Genomic DNA, 20,367 nt, shown 5'->3' on the forward strand with positions numbered 1-20,367 from the left:
AAAAGCGAAAGTTGTTTGGGGGAAAAAAGGAGAAAGTTGTGAAGTTTTTGCACAGCACAGGTGTGCTGGGCTGGGTCTCTGTAGACCTGACAGAACTGGTGACTTTATAGGTGTGGCTGTGTCCTCCCAACTTCCAGTGATCTGATAGAACACTTTACATGGGCCCAAGAGCATTTGGTGTAGAAGCCCACATGTTAAGCATGTTAGGGTTAAGAAATCGGTCATGATTGATTTGGTTCTGTTCTTTTGTACTTTAGGTAACCTGCCCGGAGAAAAGATGGTGACACCAGGATGGGAGGCCTAGCAAGGTGGTGCCAAGGCTGAGGCTTGGGTTCTCACCCACCTGCTGCATTTTGAACTGCTGCTCATTTTTCGTAGCAATCTGACGCCAGGGCTGCTTGACGAGAAGACGTTGGAGGCACGCTGCGTTCTTGCTTTAGTAGAGATTAGGGACCTACAATGACAAATGTAAATTGAAACTCACTGAATAAATGGACAAGAGAAAATTTCCTGGCACAATGTCCAGGCAAATGGATGTGTCATGCAAAAGGCGCCCCATCGGTGGCAGCGGTCTGAACTTCCCTCAGTCTCAGCAGGGTTGTATACGGGCTGTGGAGGTAGCAAGAGGGAGAACAGGGTATGGCTTTACGCTGTCAGGCCAAAGCCCTTGTGTCCTTAGCTGTATCCTGAAAGGAAGCCCTGCTGACTATGTGGGGTTGCGCTCCGGGGACTACATCCTCTCTGTGAATGACATCAACGTCTCCAAGGCGTCACACGAAGATGTGGTCAAACTGATCGGACGCTGCTCTGGTGTTTTGAAACTAGTAATCGCTGAGGGAGAACGTCACAGGCGACACCACCAACGCTCTGCCGGCGGTCGTCACCATAGCAGCAACACAATGGCGGCATCCTACCTGGACTCATGCTCCAGTGATGATGAGTTGGATGGATTCTGTGATAACAGTGTTAACAATAACAACAACAGCAGGTCAGGCTGTGGAGCCCGTGGAGGCTGGTACAAACCCAAACTGGACACTAAGCAGCTGGGCATCAACCGGGCAGAGAAGGTGGTGGCAGAGCTGCAGTCTGGAGGAATTTTTAACATGATCTTTGAGAACTCCAGCCACTCCTCCAGCAGCTCAGACAAAGAGAGACCTGGAGTAAGTACGTCCTCGTCAAAGCCACGTCCGCTGTCTGATTCCGAATTCCCAGCATATCGGAATTCCTCACGTTCCCAGAGCAACCCAAACCTGCTCTCTGAAGAGGAGATGGCCCAAGTTCTGAATGATGATTCGGTCTTCCTAGAATCAGACTTTCGGCATCTCCACCTTCAACACCATGAAGAGCAGGATGTTGATGATGGAGATGGTGGCGACTTGGGCCTAGAGCCCAGTGAGGGTATCCTCAATGTGGGAATGATTGTTGGCTATCTGGGCTCCATTGAGCTCGCCTCCACAGGCACAAATCTAGAAAGTGACAGTCTGCAGGCCATCAGAGGGAGCATGAGGCGCCTCCGGGCTGAGCAAAAGATTCATTCATTGGTCCTCATGAAGGTGCGAGTGGAGGTTTTTTTTCTTCTTCTTTTTTTTCCCTTGTGTTAATTTTAATGTGATTGTGTTATTATTGTTAACCATATTTTCCCTGGTATCAAGTTTGGTAACATGCATTAATTATATCCTACCAGGTTATGCATGACAGTGTGCGTCTGTGCAGTGACAGAGGTCAGGTCCTGGCCACCTATCCTGCAGAAAAACTAGCCTTCAGTGCATGTTGTCCCGATGACCGGCGATTCTTCGGACTGGTAACGATGCAAGCTACAGACGACCATGATGATAGGCACTTCAGCATTGCACGAGATGACGAGGGGAGTTTAAGGACTTCTTGTCATGTGTTTATTGTGGACCCAGATCTGTGTCACCACCAAGTAAGCGTTACAATTTAAACTGATGGGAAGGAAATATCTGCAGAATGTCTGGTTTTTTTGTTTTGTTTTTTAATGGCATGGGTAATATTACAACACAGTGATCAAGTACTCAAGAAGTTACTCATATATCTTAAATCTGGTGAACCTAATTTGTTCTAGTCGAAGCGATGGTTGTAAGCCAAAGATTTATTAGCAGCTACTTTTTCTGTATTGCATTAGGACAAACTCTCAGTAACTGTTACTTCCTCAGGTCCATCTGGGTGTTGCCAGGAGGTTTGGCTTTGAGTGTACCCCTGACCCAGACACAGGTGGCTGCTTGGAATTCCCACCCAGCTCTCAGCCTCTCCTCCAGTTTGTTTCTGTCCTTTACCGGGACATGGGAGACAACATCGAAGGGGTTCGCGCCCGTGCTTTCCATGACCCAGACAACGATGCCCAGCAAAACCACAGCACCAGTAGCAACAGCGATAGTGGGATTGGCAACTTTTTACCAGAGGAAAAGAGCAACAGAGTGCTTTTAGTTGACCTTGGAGGTCCTCCAAATCACAACCACGTCTCTGGGCCGCGCCACTGGGACAGCCCACCGTCATCGCAGCAGGCTTGGAGTCCCACTCTGGGAGCAGCAGCTTCTCATCCACCTCCTCCAACGCTGAGAAATGGCCATTATCGTAATGACCCCCACCTGGCTGATCTTCCTCACCCTCTCCCCTTATCTCACCCTGATGTCCCTGTCAGGCACTCACGAGGGGTCAACCCACACCACTACTCATCAGGGAAGCGGGGAGGAGCTGTTGGGGGAGGAGAATGGAGAGGGGCTGGAGGAGCAGTAGGGGTGGAACCGCAGAGGTGGCTACCAGTCCATGTGTTGAGAGACTGGCGTCAGCAGCACCACCACAGCCACCTCCAGGGCCTCAGCAGCGATCAGGAATCCTACGCAGAATCCACTGACGGATGGTCATCTGCCAACTGCAGCACCCTGCCCCCACCGATGAATAAGATCCCAGCCGACCGCTATCGCGCCCCGCTGGTGCCTGGAGACCACCTGCCACCACCTGGAGGGAGCCAGCCTCCACCTCTGTCACATCCCCACACCCACCGGCTGGCTGTTCAGAAAGATGAGTGGGCTAAGAAGTTATTTGGTACAGGAGACAGGGAGCGGACAGGAGCCGAGAGAAGTGAAAAAGAGAAGAAACGAGGAGGGAATGTCAAGGAGGGAGAGAAAAAGGTATGTTTTAAGAAAGTTTTAAAAGTATTACATTTAGTAAAATTCTGGATAAACAGAGTTATTTTGTGTAACTTTATTCATTTTATTTACATAACCAAATCCGTCATATAACTTTTTGATATTCCCTGAAGTGCTGTGTAGTGTCAGTTTGTAGGTTTTGGGAGAGTTGTGTTAAAACTGACCGCGAGATGAGAAGCCCAGTATGCAGCTGGCATCCCCCATCGCACATCTCTGTTGTTGAAATTTATTCTGTGTAGAGTCTGTTCAAAACGACAGTTTATTGAGGCTATAAATCCACGTGGGCATCGTTTTCTCAAGGCCTAGAATTTCACTCCTTCTGTGATCAAAGTATCATTTCACTTTGATACAAAACTTTTAACTTGTTTTGAAAGTCACTGGATAATTACAGCACCCAGCTGGCTCTATCCCTAGACTTAGTGCAAGTGGATTGATATGTTATTTATCCCTCACTGCTCCAGTATCAGATCATTTATTATGCATTAGCCAGATAGCTGCCTTCACCTGAAAACCACCTGTTTTCCACTGTAATGGCATTAACAGCATAACAGCATAACAGCAGAGCAGGTTTAAGGTTTAGTGAAGTAATTGTGTAGTATCCTCTTATCTATTTGGCATAATTTTAAAAATAGCTTGGTTGCATTGTTGTATGACAATACACTTCCTGTTTTTATGGTTGGTGTATATATATATATATATATATATATATTAGTAGATGGGCTGATCATTGTTTTCAGAAAATGACAAGGAAATGCAAAGAGGAAAAGGTACAATACTGCATATCCAGCCTGACTAGATTCCATAAGTATTAATCAGCTTGTGAACAGAAATGCTCATGCACGAATATAGAAAACAGCCACTTATGCCTGCCTACATCTACATGTTGCGTATTATTATATTAACGTACAGAAGATAGTTGTTTTGATACTAAAGGAGGCTGGGACTTCCTCCAACAGATATCTTAGAAAACAGTGTCCCAGGGACTCTAAGGGACAACCAGAGTAAGTGTTTAAGACAGAGGCAGGAAGGTGGATATGAACCATGTCCCCGGACTGGAGAAGCAGAGTTTTGGATACTGTGGTGATTATGGTAAGCCAAAAAAACAAACAAAAAACAAAACAGATACAGTTGTGTAAGACTGTTGTTGTTTTCATTTTTCTTGTTAACTATTGCATGTAACATAGTAAGGCGTTAACATTAATTGACTCTTAATATTTGACACATGGTGGCACTGTTTCACTAACTAAACCTCTGCAGACTTATTTCAGCTAAAATCGAAAAAAAAAAGAAGAAAAATCAGTTCTTTTTAAAGTCTTTCACGACTTTTTGATAAAAATCTGTTCATCTATGATTATGATTGACTCAGTAACAGAAAATACTACTACAATAAGTTTGTGTTGATTGTTAGATTTAAAAACAAACAGTTGAATATTGATAAATGTGACCTAGTGAGTGTACACGAATTAGAGCTTAAATGAAAAGCGAGCTGTTTGTTAAGGTAGAAAAGGACTGAAAAATATCAGTCAGTTTGCTGTTTACTATAATTCATAAACAAAACAATCTATATTTTGGGATGTTTTAGGTTTTTATTTTAAGCTCAAATTATACTTGTTCACATTGTTATTGTTTTTACAGGACATGTGTCTGGTTTTGCTTTTGTTATTTTTATGTTGATAGCAGTGCTGTTGTAAACATGAAGCGCATCTGTTTGTTTATGAGTGTGCGTATGAGGGAGAGGGCGTCAAGATCAGCTACGCAGATAAAGGCTGTGGATTTTCCACTAAAATTTAGTCGTTTCACATTCTCTTCTCTCTGGAAAGGCTCTGGCGCAACCACGCCCAAAACAACCACAGCACCAGTGAGTCAGATCGACACTTTATCATTTCCCTTTCAACCTAAATCTCAGCTTCTCCAAAAATCCCCCTTTTTGTTGGCTTTAAGCTCTCTTGCAGTTACAAGTGAAACTTGGATTAATCTCACTGGTTATACAGAGGTCCTGTGAGAATGATTGTGTCTGCATATGCCATTAAGTGTTCAAATCTGCATTGTCTGACACACATGCGCGCACACACACAAATGCAGAAGTGACTCAGTATCCAGGCAACACCACTGGTCATCGCATGATGAAATGCAGAGGAGACCTGCTCCTAAGCAGCCAGTCAGATTCTACCTGCATTTGAAGCCTGTCAGCACTGGCTAATTACTCATTAATCAACACAGGGCCACTGATTGTGTGCGTCCTCTTATAATACTAGAAAAGTAGACGGATGCAATTTGTAAGAGAAGAGAAAGAAGGCAGAATATTGTTGTTCTCAAAGGATTAAAGAGCAACAGTTGTTAAAAGGTTAATTGTACACTTGTGAAGGCAAAACAGCACTAATTTCCTCTCCTCTTTAACAGCACTCAGAGTGGTTACGTTATTGTCTAATGGCTTTGGATAATAAATGTTCACGACCCTGATGTGGTTATTTTTAGGCGGCAGTTTATGGCATAGTGCAACAGCTTGGCTGTTTTAACTTTATTCCACTAATTGGTGGGTTTCCAATGTAGTGTTCCTATGAACACTATACAATTTTAAGTATCCTTGGTATAATAAATACTACATGGAACTACACTTAGTAGGGATGTCAGTGAAATATGCTACAGTAAACTGCAAAAGCACATCATGCTGCTCAAGAGGAGTTCTGCTAGTACTGTTTGTGTGTACCTGCGTGTCTCTGTATTACCTCTGTGGCTGTGCATTTGACTCACGTGCTCTCTGGTATTGCATGCAAAATCACAGGATTGCACACGCCTCCGTGTAACATGTGGAATTTAACATTTAGTTCAAAAACAGCAACCCGTGCATGTGCAGACACGGTTGGGTTTCTTAAACGTTCAATGACTGAGTGCCGATTTAGGGAGCCAAAAAACCCACTTTTTATTACTGTATGTAATATGGCAGTTTAGAATATGGTGTATGTTGGTAATACAAATGTTTTGTGCCCTTTTATAGTTATCATTAGTAGTGCTGAGCTCCTTAGGAAGGTTTAGTCCGTTATGACGGCTGGAACAACAGAGCTGAAATCACAGATATATTTTTACTGGATGAATGAAATCTAGAGTGCTGCATATTTTTTTTACATTTTATTTTAAAGTTTATATTGTTAAAGATAGTAAGAGTCAGGAAATATAGAAAGAAAATGTAGAAGACTGAGATGCAATGAGTAGGCCAACTAGCTGCAATCTGACCTGGAGATTTGGTGCTTAGGCCGTTAGTGCCCATGTGGTATGCAGCCTGCCCACTTATGCCTCAGGTCACATCATGGAAGGAATTTCAGTGAAATTTTCTGATTAACCCAATTAAAGTTCAGCCAAAAAACAAAGGAAATCTAATATTATTATATCATTCGGAAGATTTGATGTAAACTGTAGATAAACTGACATTCTTTCCCTTTTATCTTTGACAGAATACATATCATAGTTGGTTAACTAACAGATGATAATGATTACATACAGTAGTAATCTGTGATAATAATAATGATGATCTTTTTTTTATTTTTTTTTATTAAACTGTCCTCCAGTCACCTACAAAGTATATTTGCCATCTATCAACTGTGGTGAAATTTCTCATGAATAAGAATAGGACACTAGTGCTAATATTTCACCATTATTTGTGTGTCGTGTTAGGGTAAAAACCTGAATGGTTAGTCACTATATGAGCTCTGTTATTCTATAAGAGGTATTTTGTTGGCCTAGTTAGTGTCCACATGTTCTTTTCAAAGGAAAGGGTCACTGCACACTGATACAAGGTTGTTCCGCTTGATCACCTTTACCCTACAATGAAACTGCTTGTTAATCTTAATGGGATGGTCTCTTGCAGGATGAGATTGCCCTCATCCCCCCCAAAAATGTGAGGGGTTACTTAATAGTTTGAGTTAAAAAATAGTAAATCATGATTTAATCTTTGTAGTCACCAAATTTCAACCCACTGGAAGATGTAACAAAAAACAAAACATAAAAAGAGTTGAGGGAGCATCTTTTTCTGAAGAATGGCGTTCATTTACATCAATAGAGCTCCAGAAACTCGACAGTGAATGTGAAGTGGTTGCAGAATGTGGTGGCAGACACAGACACTTTATTTTCATATGCATATAAGCCCTTGACTAGACCAAATACCAGAAAGTCTGGCTCCTCTGAAACAAAATATAAAGAAAAAAGAGGTGATTCAGGACTTTTGCTGAATAGTTTACAGATGACAAATATGAAGATAGTTTCCTTGAATGTGTACGTGTGCTTGTGATTGTGCCAGTTCACAATGAGGCTGTGAAGAAAGCCAGTCTATGTGTGCGTGCTGCTTTAGCCACTGGTGCTCTCATACTCTAAAGGAAATGCAGACTGATTGTCGTGTAGAGGACCCAAGTGCAAATATGTGGAGGTAGGCAATGATAAACTTAAAGTGAGCTGTTTATTATAAGCATGTTAGCAGTAATCCAAAAGGCAAACAAAAGTCCAAAAGAGGAACACTATAAACTATAAAGAAACACTCTGACAAAGGGAATACAGCAACTACATATACACATAAGGGCGATTAGGGGAAGTGCAGACAGCTGGGAGAACGAGAAATGGTTTAACTGAATCACAAGAGATGAGACAAAGATGCAATCTAAAAGCAAAGCACAAGGAACAACTAACGCAGGAAATAAAGCAGGAAGTGCAAAACCTAAATGGGGAATACAGACACATGAACTTAAATACAAAGGACACAGGGTGATGGAACACTGAAACTCTAAAGCTGCTAGGAACTGAGAGCTAAAGCAAGTACAGTAAGAATGCACGAAGCAAATCTAAACGTTAAATAAACCAGGAAGCAGAATAGAATATTTAAATAAAGTTAGGCCTTGGTTGTTGTTAGGATTAGCGCTAACCCTTAACATCTCCACCGTAAGCTCGTCCTACGCACAGAGTGGAGCAGGCAGCGGTTACTGATGGCGAAAGAGTAAAACAAAGAGCAGCTTTTGTCAAAAATATGAGAATCAGTCATCCAAATAAACTCGTATTTTGCACTGCAATTACTCTTGAGTGCCAGCAATAGACCAGCCAAGTTTTAAGTAGATCTAATAAACAGTTGTTGAGATGGGGCAAGAACAGATGGACATGCTTACAAAGATTTTTTTAGTTAATAAAATGTCTACAATATGAATGTAAACTGATGGTGTGTTTCTTTTCTATCCAGGGCGGTCGTTTCCGAGGTTTGACCATGGGATTCCCACCTCTCCAGCAGCGCTCCTCAGCTAGGCGCTCCTTTGGACGCTCCAAACGTCTCAGCTTGGCCCGCTCCCTGGATGATCTTGAGGTAGCATATATACAACACACAATCTATATGCGTGGACCTTTTCCAACACAAGTGTACCAACAAGTAATGCACATTACTGCAATATTTAAGGTCAGACTGGCTACTGTGTTACTGTCATGTTTGAGGCTCAGGTGTTGCCTCTGTCTCTAGTAAGAGTAGCTCATGCACTCCATACATGCTCACATGATGCATCAAGCTGATACATCTTCTCATATCACCATGGCAACATAGACAGTAAAGAACAGAGCCATCTTTTGTACTCACTTGTTTTTATTAATTTTAAAAATGTAACACCACAAAGATGCATCGGTATATTTCAAATAAACATAAAGCAGAAACATTAATTTGTTCCCCTCCCTAAGAGAAAATAAGAGCCTGGTTCCATTACATTACATAAAAAAGTTAGAGGGATCTATAGTCAAAATAACACACACACCAGCAATCTCTAGCTTTTTACCACCTAAAAGTTTCCAGAGCTTCACCAAGTTCACAAGGAGTGTAAGTAAGGACACTTAGACCCCATCAAATTCTGATTGTATATGCTTTTTTTTAAATTGTTGATTCTGAAAGCTCTGATGGCCAGTAAGCAACAGAAGAAGATCTCTTTACATTTCTCCAAGAAAAAGAAATCAAGCTTCTGTTCTGTCATAGGGACAAGTTAATGATTTTCTTTTGTTTGTTTTCTTAAATATAAACTGCGAAAATAACAGCACTGCTACACTGTTGCAAGAATTAGCCTTTTGCGCTTCTTTTAGCTTCAAGAAATGACCTAGTATCCAGTCATTTGAAAGCCATGAGTTTTGCCCAACAATATCCCTATTTACAGGATTTAATACAGAGAAAATCAGCAATTGCTATTTTTGGACTTAGATGGGAAAGATACAAAGACTTATTATTACTTGTATTAGGTTGTGTTTGTATAACTTAAGGTGGGATTTTATTATGAAATTCCATTTCTGGAAGCGAATCATAAAACTGTCCTGGTGATAACAGTGTAAAAGAGTGTTGCTGTCATCATGACTTGTCTCTACGTGTGTCTGCGTGAAGGTTGCCAAGACCACGGTAGAGTCCTGCTGCCTCCACCAAAATTCTTAACAGTAGCTTTGGCTCTAAGATAGAGATCAGAGGACAGCTTAATGTTTCCGCCGTTTAGTGGTGACTGGGGTACCGTGGGAGCAGATAAGCAAATCCCACACTGTTGCATCAGTGGTGATAGTTTTTTTTTAAACAGACATTTTTGGCATTTTTCCCTTTATTGGACAGCACAGTAGATGGCAACAGGAAGCATGGGAGAAAGAGGGAAAACGACTGGGAGTTAAATACCGCAGAGGTCCCGGGCCTGCAGTTAAGGTGGAGGACTTGTATTTTAAACAGTGAGACCATTATTTAGCTAAATTAAAGCTGCTGTGTGTGTGTGGTTTTTTTCTTTTTTTTTTCTTTTTTTTTTTAATGAGAAAAATCTTTTGAATGAATCGAATTCCTCAAAGCGAAAGTCTATTAGTAGACACTTGGAGCCTTCAAATTAACTTCACACTTTTATTATTCAGGTTCATTTCAAACTATATTTAATTTGCATTCGAAATGGAAAGTCCAAACGTCACCTACAGGCTCTTGAGAGCAGATTACGATGTAAAAACCATACACAATCAAGGATGATATTGGAAGCAGTGTAGAATTTCTGCTACTTGAGTTGGCAACTGTTGTATGAGCTTCACAGGGGTAGATGTCCCATTGCCAGAGCTTCCAATGGCAGGGCTCCTCTCTTCTTCTTTTTCTTCTTTTTCTTCTTCACCCCTTCATCCTCCCACTCTCTCTATTCCACCTTTTTCTTCCGGTCGTTAGGCCTTTTTCACTCGCTGCACATGCAGTAATGTCCACAAACAGAGAGGGCTTTGTGTTGTGTCGAGGGGGAAGGAGAGAGAGAGATTGGAGTGTGTGTGTGTGTGTGTATGTGTGTGTTTGTGTGGTGACGATGGTGGGGGGTAATGGGGTTCTAAGTGTTAGCCTGCACTTCTAACGAGCTCTGATGAGCAACAAGCTGACATTCCCCTCGTTAGTGCGGCCTCAACACAAAAGCACACACACATACAAATGCACACACAAATGCACAGTGTATATACACACATGCAGGAAGAGCTGTGCATGAAAATACACAAACAAATGCCAGCTTTAAATCGGTGACACACAAGCATATTTACACACACACACACACACACACACACACACACACACACACACACACACACACACACACACAACTATCAGAGATCTTGTTAGATGTGCTGCTCGAGCTGCTTTCAGACTGTGTGAGCAGGCACGTTTGTGGCTCGTTTAGCAGAAATAAAAGACAGAGTTTGAGGCTCGTTTCGTATTCATCTGTCAGGGGGAGAAATATGATTTTACTAGTGTCATTTGTCCATTTGTTTGTCTGCCAGTAAAGAATGTGATTAAGCTTGGCAGAGAGGTGGATGAAAGACGAACAGTTTTGGTGCAGCTCTGGATCACCTTCTTTAACATTGGGAGAACTGCTATTGGTGGAAACCTGCAGTCTGCCTCTTAGTTCCCTTCTTGTCTTGTGACAGATCTGATTCTAGAGCCTAACTATTACGCAGTCGCGCAGCACCCACACACAAGTTGCAGACTTCAGTGTGTCAGGCTCCTAGTGGGACTTTAGTTAGGCATTTAACTTCTTTGTCTTCTTAGACATATACAGATACGCTCACACACATACAGACGCTAAAGAACGTGTTGAATAGTACACACAGACCTTTGTTTCAGAATACTAATGTTTAAAACCACAGAGAGCTATTTTAGAAACCATCACCAACCAAGAAAAAAAGAGCTACCTAACTCTAACTGAGTCAACCATTTCAAAGCAAACACATCATTTTTAACTGGTCCTGGAGGTTTGAAATCTGCAGTGTACTCGATTGAACTTAGTTAACAACGGTCACAAGAAATGTTTCAGAATAAATGCACAAACACCAAGCAATTCTCACAATGGGCCGTTTGTGGCTGTTTGCACAATGAGCTGAAAGAAAACTATAGTTGGAAGAAGGTGAGATTTTTCTCCACTGTGCAGTGTTGAGCTTGAAGACAGGTCCAGCAAAATCCCAGTGGCACAAAAACAGGGAGTGTTATTAAATCTAAGAAGTAACTGGTGCTGTAATATTAAATCATTTTGATGCTTCCTAATAAAATAAAATGAAGAGCTTTATTATCTGTTAGCTCAGGCCAGTTTTTAATGCATATTATAAAGGTATTGTAAAATTTGGGTATTTCAAATGACAAGTATATATCATCAAGTGTACATAGCAAAATATTGAAATGTCTTCTATTTGTTTTGTCAGCATTTTTCTGCATTACTTACAATTGTTTATTTAATTTGTAGACTTGGTCATTTAAGTAGAATGCATGCAAGTCTCCTGAAATCTCAATATAACTCTAACTGAAGTTAGAATGCAGTTTTACAGAGGAAACTACAGTGTTTCTTTTAAAACTTTATTTATATCCTATATGCAATTCTGAACACTGGGCATTTAATAGATGGACATTTCTTGACAGATGGCTATTTCAGTTTAATGTATGTGGTTTTTGTCTTTTTTAGTGTTCTATTACATTTAAGACATTAGCATTATCTATATTTGTTTCAGCAAATGATCACCAATGAAGCAGAAGAAAGTGCTATTGCTATTAAATTTATTATTAAGCATAGTTAGAATAAAGCCACATATTAACTTTATCTTTATAAGGATAAGGCATCATCAAGTCTTGCTTTTGGTTTAATCCTTGTGCTTAACTATGACATAGATGAATTAAAATCTTAGCTTACATAGAGCGTGATTTACTTGTCGTAGCAAAGACTCAGTGCTCAAAATGTATTAACATTTATTATTGGTCTAGACTTGAAATGCCTTTTATGACCAAACATGTTAGTTACTTTAATTTATCATCCTTTTAGATGTTGTTTTTGTGTCTATAACATCTGGCTGATGAACACAAAATTATAAAATGCTTCATAAAAACATCAAAATTAATCAAAGCTAGGAATAAGAAGTGACCTCTATTTGTTTAACAATTTTATACTGGAATGTAAAAAAACGCAACTACCATTTTTCATTAGACCTTCTCCGGGTTTTTCTTTCCCACTACTTTCAAACTCCACGCCCTGCTTGTAATGCAGGTTATCTGTTGAAACAAGACTCACCCTTGGTGACATGATTAGGGTTAATGTATCACATTTTGGAAAGCTTCCTTTATCCCTACAGAGTATATTATACAGCTGTTTTCAGAGGCTTCAGGGGTTGACAGCAGCATTTACTAATGTTTACTACTAATGTTTATCAAAAGAGCCGTTTTGGGAAAAATCTGTATAGAGCCACAAAAAATGCTTGTTATGAAAAAATAGCGGTCAAAGGACTCAATACTATCCTCTGTAAAATGCACCCAGTGGCATGTAAAGCCACCTTTAGTGGCAATAACTTGAAGTAATTGTATTCTGTATGTTTGTATCAGACTTTCACATCAGTGTGGGAGAATTTTGGCCCACTCTCCTTTATAAGTGCTTCATTTCTTTCAGGTTGCAGGCATTTGTTTATGCACAGCTTTTTTTAAAGGGCCATCCAAGCATTTCAGTGAGGTTGAGGTCTGGACTTTAAATGGGCAACTGCAGCACCTTGGTTCTTAATTTTCATCCATTCTGTTATAGATTTGCTGATGTGTTGGAGGTTATTTTGCTGTTTGTTGGCCAAGCTTTAGGTGTTACAGGTGTTAGGTGACTGTGGTATTGTGTTAACACACATTTGAATGCCCTAGACTATCAAAATCTCTGCTTTTATACAGGTGGTCACAGTTTCTGATGATCAGTTAGTTACAAGGTTGCTATTGACACTACACACGTTTAAGTAAGTCTAAAGAATCAGTTACCCATCCCAAATTTGTATCAGTAAAAGGGCCACATGCCTCGTCTCCTGTACTAACACATGAAGTTGGTGTACTTTATGTGTAATGCTGGTCGAGTACAGGTGGAGTTTCCAAACATAAAAGCTCTGAACTGTAAAATGAACTTCATGTAGTTGTCCAAAAATCTAACTCTATCTTTCTATTCAAATTGCACCAGAATGTGTTTTTGACAGAACACTTTATGTATAGATTTTAAATGAGAAAACATCCTGTTCTGCAGTAGACTGAATCTGAATGCATTTGACTTTTTTATCAGTGATCAGTGTGAGCGAGGTGTTGCTTTATTCTCAGTCTTCACCCCTGGGCCAAGTGGAGGAAAACCAGCAGAGATGAGTGTGGGGTAATAGGGCAAGTACATTCACTGTATGTCAAGGCACGTTGAGGAATGCAGCTACTTTTCAACTGTCATAAACAACCTAATCATGGCAACAGACACCAGTCATAGCTGTCAGCTGAATGGAAATATTGCTGCAAAACACTGAGTGTGTTCCTCCCTATTTTGCTTTTTGTTGCCCTCCCCTCCGCCATCGTGAATGTCAGTTTACTCTCCACGCCCCAGACAAGCGTGGGGCATACTAAACAGTTGACAGAAGAGCACAATGTGTTGTAACACATTCATCCCAACCCTGATTTTATGTGTGGGTGTGTTCCTTAATGGCAAGGGGTCTCCCTCCGCAGCCTTGCCTACGCACTTGTCTCAAGTGTGTGTTTGTGCGTGCCTCTCTGCCCACAGCAGTGTGGGTGGAATAGAAATTATACAAGGGTGGGTGCAAAAGCAGAGACAGAGGAGGGGGAGAGCATTGAGGCAGGGCAAAGGAGACTATAGAGAGGGAAGAAGAGGAGGAGGGGGGATAAGAGAGAGAACCATATCTAGCGACGGCGACATTCTGTAGCGTTTTGGACATTTCAAAGCCATCGGGCTTTGCCACTTGTTCTGCGCAGACACGCACATTCAACAGCTGATGACGATGTGCACGGAGGGGAGCTCTCACATGCAGTGCTGAGGATTACTTGTCTCTTCCTTCATGGAGCAGCAAACTTCAAGCGCGGATTCTGAAACGGCAGTTGATCCTGTGAGTAAACGAGCTGCGTGCGTTTGTTAAGGAATCTATGCAAGTGTGTGCGAGATGCATCCTAAATATTTAATCCCAGTAACGGCTCTCTGGCTTCTGTCATTTGTAGCATCATAGCTTTGTTACACAATCTTGACTTTTTCAGAACAGTATTGCTGGAACAGATGCTTAAAGTTCAGTTGAAAATAAAAATGGATGTTTGTGTGAGTTTGAGTCATAAAATCATATCTTTCTTTGGTAATTGCTATGAAAGGCCTTGCCAAACTTCCTGTTTACTGACACTTCTCTATTTTGCTGTTGGCCTCTAGGCACTATCGGCATCCAAAACATATTTATTTAAGTTAAAATGAATTTAATGCACTCAGAGTTTAGTTGTGAAGGCTCTCTCTGGAATGACAGATCATGTGATCATGCACAACCCAATCAGCAGGCTCCTTTTGGCTCTGTTGAAGTAAAAGAAAACCTGTTGATTCTTTTCTCGAGTCCTCTGAATCCATTCATCAAATTGGTTTTTTAAAGCCGTTTTCTAAGAAATGTCCACTGTGTTGCAAAAAGACAATGCAAAAACCACCTCTTATGCAAAGTATAAAGGTAGTGGGTCAGTTATGTTGTCAGTGATTCTGTATTTATGTACCCTAACACAGCGGTCCCCAACCCCCGGGCCTCGGACCGGTACCGGTCCGTGAGTCGTTTGGTACCGGGCCGCGAGAGTTGAGGCTCAGGTGTGAATTGTATAGTTTTCAGGGTTTCTATCGGTTTTCAGCGTTATTTTGTTATCGTTTTTATCGTTAACTTGGTTTTCCTGGGTCTTTTCATGTGTGTTATGAATAAATCTTCTTTTTTTCGGTACCGGTACTAGTTTTATTTTGTTGTATTTATCCGCGACACCTTAAAGGCCGGTCCGTGAAAATATTGTCGGGCATAAACCGGTCTGTGGCGCAAAAAAGGTTGGGGACCGCTGCCCTAACAGGTCGGTGGTTGTGTATGAGTGTGTGTACACATATTAAGTTTTTTGTCAGGGAGTTTTGACACTGTGGTGGAAGGCAGCACAGAGCATAATTTCACTAAACACAGTTGTGAGAAAAGAGCAGCCTGCCAGGCCTCTGACCCGGCACACACAGCACAGACACACACATTCAGGCATAAAAAAACTCATTCATATCTTAAAAAAGTGAAAAAGAACACCCAGAGATAAGAACCTGCACACACATTTTTCTGTGTGTGTCTGTGTGTACTCTCAAAGTGACTGTTTGTGTGTGTTGTTCCTCGTGATATCCCCTGAGAGCAGAGTGTGTTAGGGAAGGAAAATCAGATGACGAGACAATGAGACAAGATCAACACTGCTCCTGTACATGAAACACCGCAGGAGGCCAGCAGTCATGTTAGACGCAGCTCCACTTTCAAATAAACACAAGTGTTTCTTTTTTATCTTCAACAAGTGCCAGATACAGTTTACCACATCAGCACAGTCAAACTGTGTCATGTGATAAGTCAGTCGATAGATTGTGTTTTGTTAACTTAAATTGTCAAAAAATGCAGATAAAATGATAGGAAAACAGTGTTTGAACCTGTACTTTTTATCTCTGTTAAACAAGTGTTTCAGTCAGTGGAATCACAGTTTACCACTACCTATATTTGCAGTTTTAATGACAGCAACATGAGTCGTTGTAATTCAAATACCAAACTGAAAAAATGTGTCATCTTAAAAAAAGATCTAAAAGTCACCAGTTTCAAGAGTGAGCTTTCAAAGGAAACATTAGGCAGTTTGCAAAAGGAACAGATGCACAGTTAATGGTGCGTCAAGTACAAATACTGCACAGCTGTCTCATAAAGCAGATATTTTTTTACGTTTCTACCTTTAAATAGATTTTAACCTCATTTATTTCCACTGTATCTTATAATCCTGGCAGTCACTATTCATTATTAGCTGATTCGCTTCCATACTTTGATTGATCTGAGATTGACACTGAGTATGAATTCTGTCTTACCTAAGTGGCAACAGCAGGGGGCAATGTTGGGTTATTGTCTGCAATAAAGGGCAACAAATGGATAGATGCCAAACTAAACCCTTCTTAGCAGGAAATAAAATGTGTTCTCTTTAATAAAGATGGTCTGTAACTGAGCTGATTGATTCTGATTGCAACTGAATTCCTGTTTGCTGTTCGTTATCACCCCAATGAGCCTTTTTCCCCAAACATTCAGCAACATTGAATTTACATGCCAGTTACTTTCTGGATTTCTGGATGTAAGATTTGTAGGCTTGAAGTATTTTACAGCAGTATTTCACTATACTGCATCTATAAAGACTGAAAGAGGTCAGTGAGACAGTTAAACCTGGTGATGGAACATAGACTTGGAAGTAATGGATTGCAGCGTGTCTTCAAATGTACTTGTTTACACATTTAAATAATACCCTATTAGTTATATATTTCAATAATGTAAATGTTTCTAAACGAAGACAGTGTAAGAAGCTTTGTTTTACTCTAGAAGTGCAAAAATGTGTGCTTAATAAGGACTTTTCACATGCTTCTGTGTTGGATAAGCATGGGTCTATCTAGGGAGGAGAACACACAAAGGAAAAATGCTGCTTGCTCGACCATAGGAATTAGGATGAAGAGAGGAGTGAGAGATGCGACATTTCTTTGTCTAACGTCTTCCTTGTTCTTTTGTTCTCTCAGCCTCTGCTCTTTTTTTCTTTCTCCTTTTATCACCAGGATGCGGATTTAGCCAACCTAAACTTTGTCATATCCCTCTCTTCCTGTGTGGCGCCCTGCCACCTATCTCTTCCCTTGTGTTAAGAGATTTGTTTGAGCACAGGTTTCTTATCATTACTCATGGTTCTTCCCTGTTGTCAAAGATGTGTGGCTGACCAGATAGGTGTTTCCCAAATGGCACAGCTAGGATTTAATCAGTCTGGCTTTACTAGCGTTTGTGGTGCATTTAATAAAATCAGCTGAACCAGAGAAACTTGAACGTTTTTAAAAATTAGACTTCATCTGGGCAGTCTCCTTTAGCACTAAAAGCTCTGGTAATTAGTGCTTGGCAGCACCTTCAGCCTTTCTCTGTCAATGTGTGTAGAGTGGTCGTGGGGGCACTGAGTGCTGGAGCCATCTCTGATGTTGCTATGATACAGGGACGTGTAAGGTTAACATTAACAATATGGCACAACATTTTGCGCTCTATGGCCTCAAATGGTGCTTGTGGCGTAGAAAAGAAAGGAGAAAAATGTCCTGTTGTGGGCCAGTAGTCATTGAAATTTTTTTTTTTTCCATAGAAAGTTGAAGGAAATGTAATGGGCATAGGGCCCAACATAGCTTCTACTGTTTACTGGTCGTCTTACTATTTTTAAGGGTGAAGCCAAGCTTTTTGGTGCTTTTTTGAGAGGTGTCACATTTTAGAGCCTGAGATAAAAGTACAAAAACCCAAAACAAATATTAAATAATGACAAGGCTTTAAAAAAAAACAAAAAACTCTTTGAAGGATATTTGGATTCTCCGTAACATTAAAACCCAGTCCATAGTTGTAAAGAAGAAATGTAGAACTCATAAACCAGATGTTAATGAACTGTCATTAAAAAATAAACAGTTTTAACATGTGAACTCTGTGCAGTATTGGGAGAATTGTGTTCAGACCACAGTTGTTAAAGTTTGGCAGTTTTTATTGCTTGTTTCATTTTGGTTTATGTTACTTTTAGTGGTACTTTTAGTTTATTTTACTGTAATATGGTGATTATTTGTTTAAGGGTAAAATATGAGAAAAATCATAATACTACATAAAGGTGTTTTTCGACAGTATTGAGGAAATTTACCAAAAGTCCAACTATATTTTCTGTGTGTTCATTTTATTTTAGTTTGTTTTGTAAGTGCAAACTATTATTTGCATTCATTTTTGACTGTTTGTCTATGTTTACTTTAAATAATCAAGATTAAAAGAATCTTGATCTTGTCATTGCCTTTGTGACTCTTAGTCCATAGCTGGTGATATTGGAAATGTTTGGTTTAAGTGTAATTTATAGTAGTGCGTTGATATGTAATGGACGATGTTGTTGTTTGCATTTATACTTTTGCGCTTTTGTGCCTGCATTAATCAGAACTGTTGGACTTGGAGCTAGTAAATCTTGAACAATTACTTTTACTGAAACGCAGAGAGGATAGAAGACTTCCAAACTATAACCGAGTGTATGTACGTAGTCAGAGCTATGAAGATTTTATTAACCTAATGAGCAAGCTAGACACAATTCAATTGTATGACAGAGGTATTATCCTTGTGCAAGTCAATATACTGTGTTTACATGGCTTATTACTACCAAACAACATAGTTGTTGCAGTCTGCATTGCCATTACTTGTGCTTGGATGTCAGGCTACAGTGTAGGGTACAGACTTAATCCCTAGTCTATGCTGCAGATTTAATGTAGCACTACAAATCAATCATTAGGTAAAGGTGCTTGTCTCATTAACTTTTTCCTTTGCTGTGAATCCACTGCACACTACACAGGTAACATTTGTATTCTCATATTCAGCTCTTTTGTTTAATGAAGAAAAGAAAATGGGTTGCACAATGCGTGTGACATAAACACACCGCACAAACACTGCTAGCACAATGTAACACAGAGCCAGCTACTGTCTGCTGGACTCCAAGCAAATTAAAATGACACAGTCATTCAGTGGATGTGTTGTTTGAGTATAGAAATGAGTCATCAGTCAGTTAGTCAATCAAGACAGTGATACCAAAAAAAGATCATGTTGATGTGTAGGAAAGGTTTAAGAGACGCTCTTTCTTTCTGACAAAACAGGAAATTAGGGGGAGTGAGGTAGGCCTAAGGCCATGTGCACAAGTTCAATTGCAGTCTTTGTTTATGTGTGCGTGTGTGTTTGTGCGCAGAAGTAGGCCACTCTGTCTTGTGAAGTGCTTTGCTTTCACTTGACCTTTTAGCAGACCTGCAGAACTTCCAATCATCTCTTTTTGAAGCAGCTGCTCGAGATGAAAGTCTTCTGTCCTTCTCATGATACTTGTGACCAGACGAGAAGTTGAATTTTCTCATACCTGCGCCTGTTTTTGATTTGAACAGGGAGGAACAGGAGAAGCGTGGAGAGGTAATGGCCTTGCTGCAACATGATTGGCAGACTGACCTTTGTTCCCTCCCCTTCTCAGTAACTGCTGCCTGATGGGGGCGTGTCACTATGGAAACTGAGCCGTGTGAGTGTGTGTCAGTGTGTGCGTGTGTTTGCGAGAGAATGGAACTTCCTAGTCAGTCTGTCAGCTCAGCGTGTGGGAAAAAGAGGGAGAGCTATAGAGTGCTGTAAGAGAGGAAAAGGACGTTAACAGTGTCTTAATACGACTTTAACAGGCAGTTGAAGCTAATTCTAAGGTGTGAGTGTGCGATAGACTTGCTGAGTTATGGCTCCATCCAAGTTAGCTGTCTGCAAAGATTTCAAGTCCTAGATAGGTCCTGAAGAAACTCCGTCAGTGCACATGAGTGATTGTGTTTTTGTGGTTCAGTTATGTAGATTAAACAGTCACTGGGTTTCCTCCTCTTTGAGAGGGGAGCAGGATGAGCCTCAGGAAGAGGCTCTCCTTCAAGCGGGTCTGGAACTCCAATACAGTGAGTAATGCATCCACACGTTCACACACAGTGCTTTACAGGTGGCATTCACAGAGGAACTGCTCTTCTAGTCAGTGTTTTTTTTAAATAGAGTGGAAGTGAAAGGAGTGGAAGGAGAGTCTTAATTCTGTTATTAACTCATTTGTCGATCAATGCTCATAGAAGCATCTTAACTAAATATTCAAACATTACCTGATGTTTAAAACCATTTTTGATAATACTAATAA

The 20,367-nt window shown here is 40.6% G+C and overlaps 1 protein-coding gene across 10 annotated transcripts in view; it reads left to right on the forward strand.

Annotated features, from left to right (window-relative positions):
• rgs12b (regulator of G protein signaling 12b) overlaps positions 1-20,367 on the forward strand; it is a 46,268-nt gene that overhangs the window by 914 nt on the left and 24,987 nt on the right. For all 10 annotated transcript variants that reach the window (XM_085277838.1, XM_085277836.1, XM_085277837.1 and 7 more), the window contains exons 2-5: positions 258-1,553; positions 1,685-1,924; positions 2,175-3,149; positions 8,383-8,502. In XM_085277838.1, the coding sequence (XP_085133964.1) occupies positions 492-1,553; positions 1,685-1,924; positions 2,175-3,149; positions 8,383-8,502 (2,397 nt within the window). In that variant the 5' untranslated portion in view covers positions 258-491. The remainder of the gene's footprint in view (positions 1-257; positions 1,554-1,684; positions 1,925-2,174; positions 3,150-8,382; positions 8,503-20,367) is intronic.

The sequence above is a fragment of the Mchenga conophoros genome, linkage group LG6 (assembly GCF_057382185.1).
Source record: "Mchenga conophoros isolate Kocher_MC1m ecotype Shallow Benthic linkage group LG6, M_conophoros_male_GT1.1, whole genome shotgun sequence".
Taxonomy (NCBI): Eukaryota; Metazoa; Chordata; class Actinopteri; order Cichliformes; family Cichlidae; genus Mchenga; species Mchenga conophoros.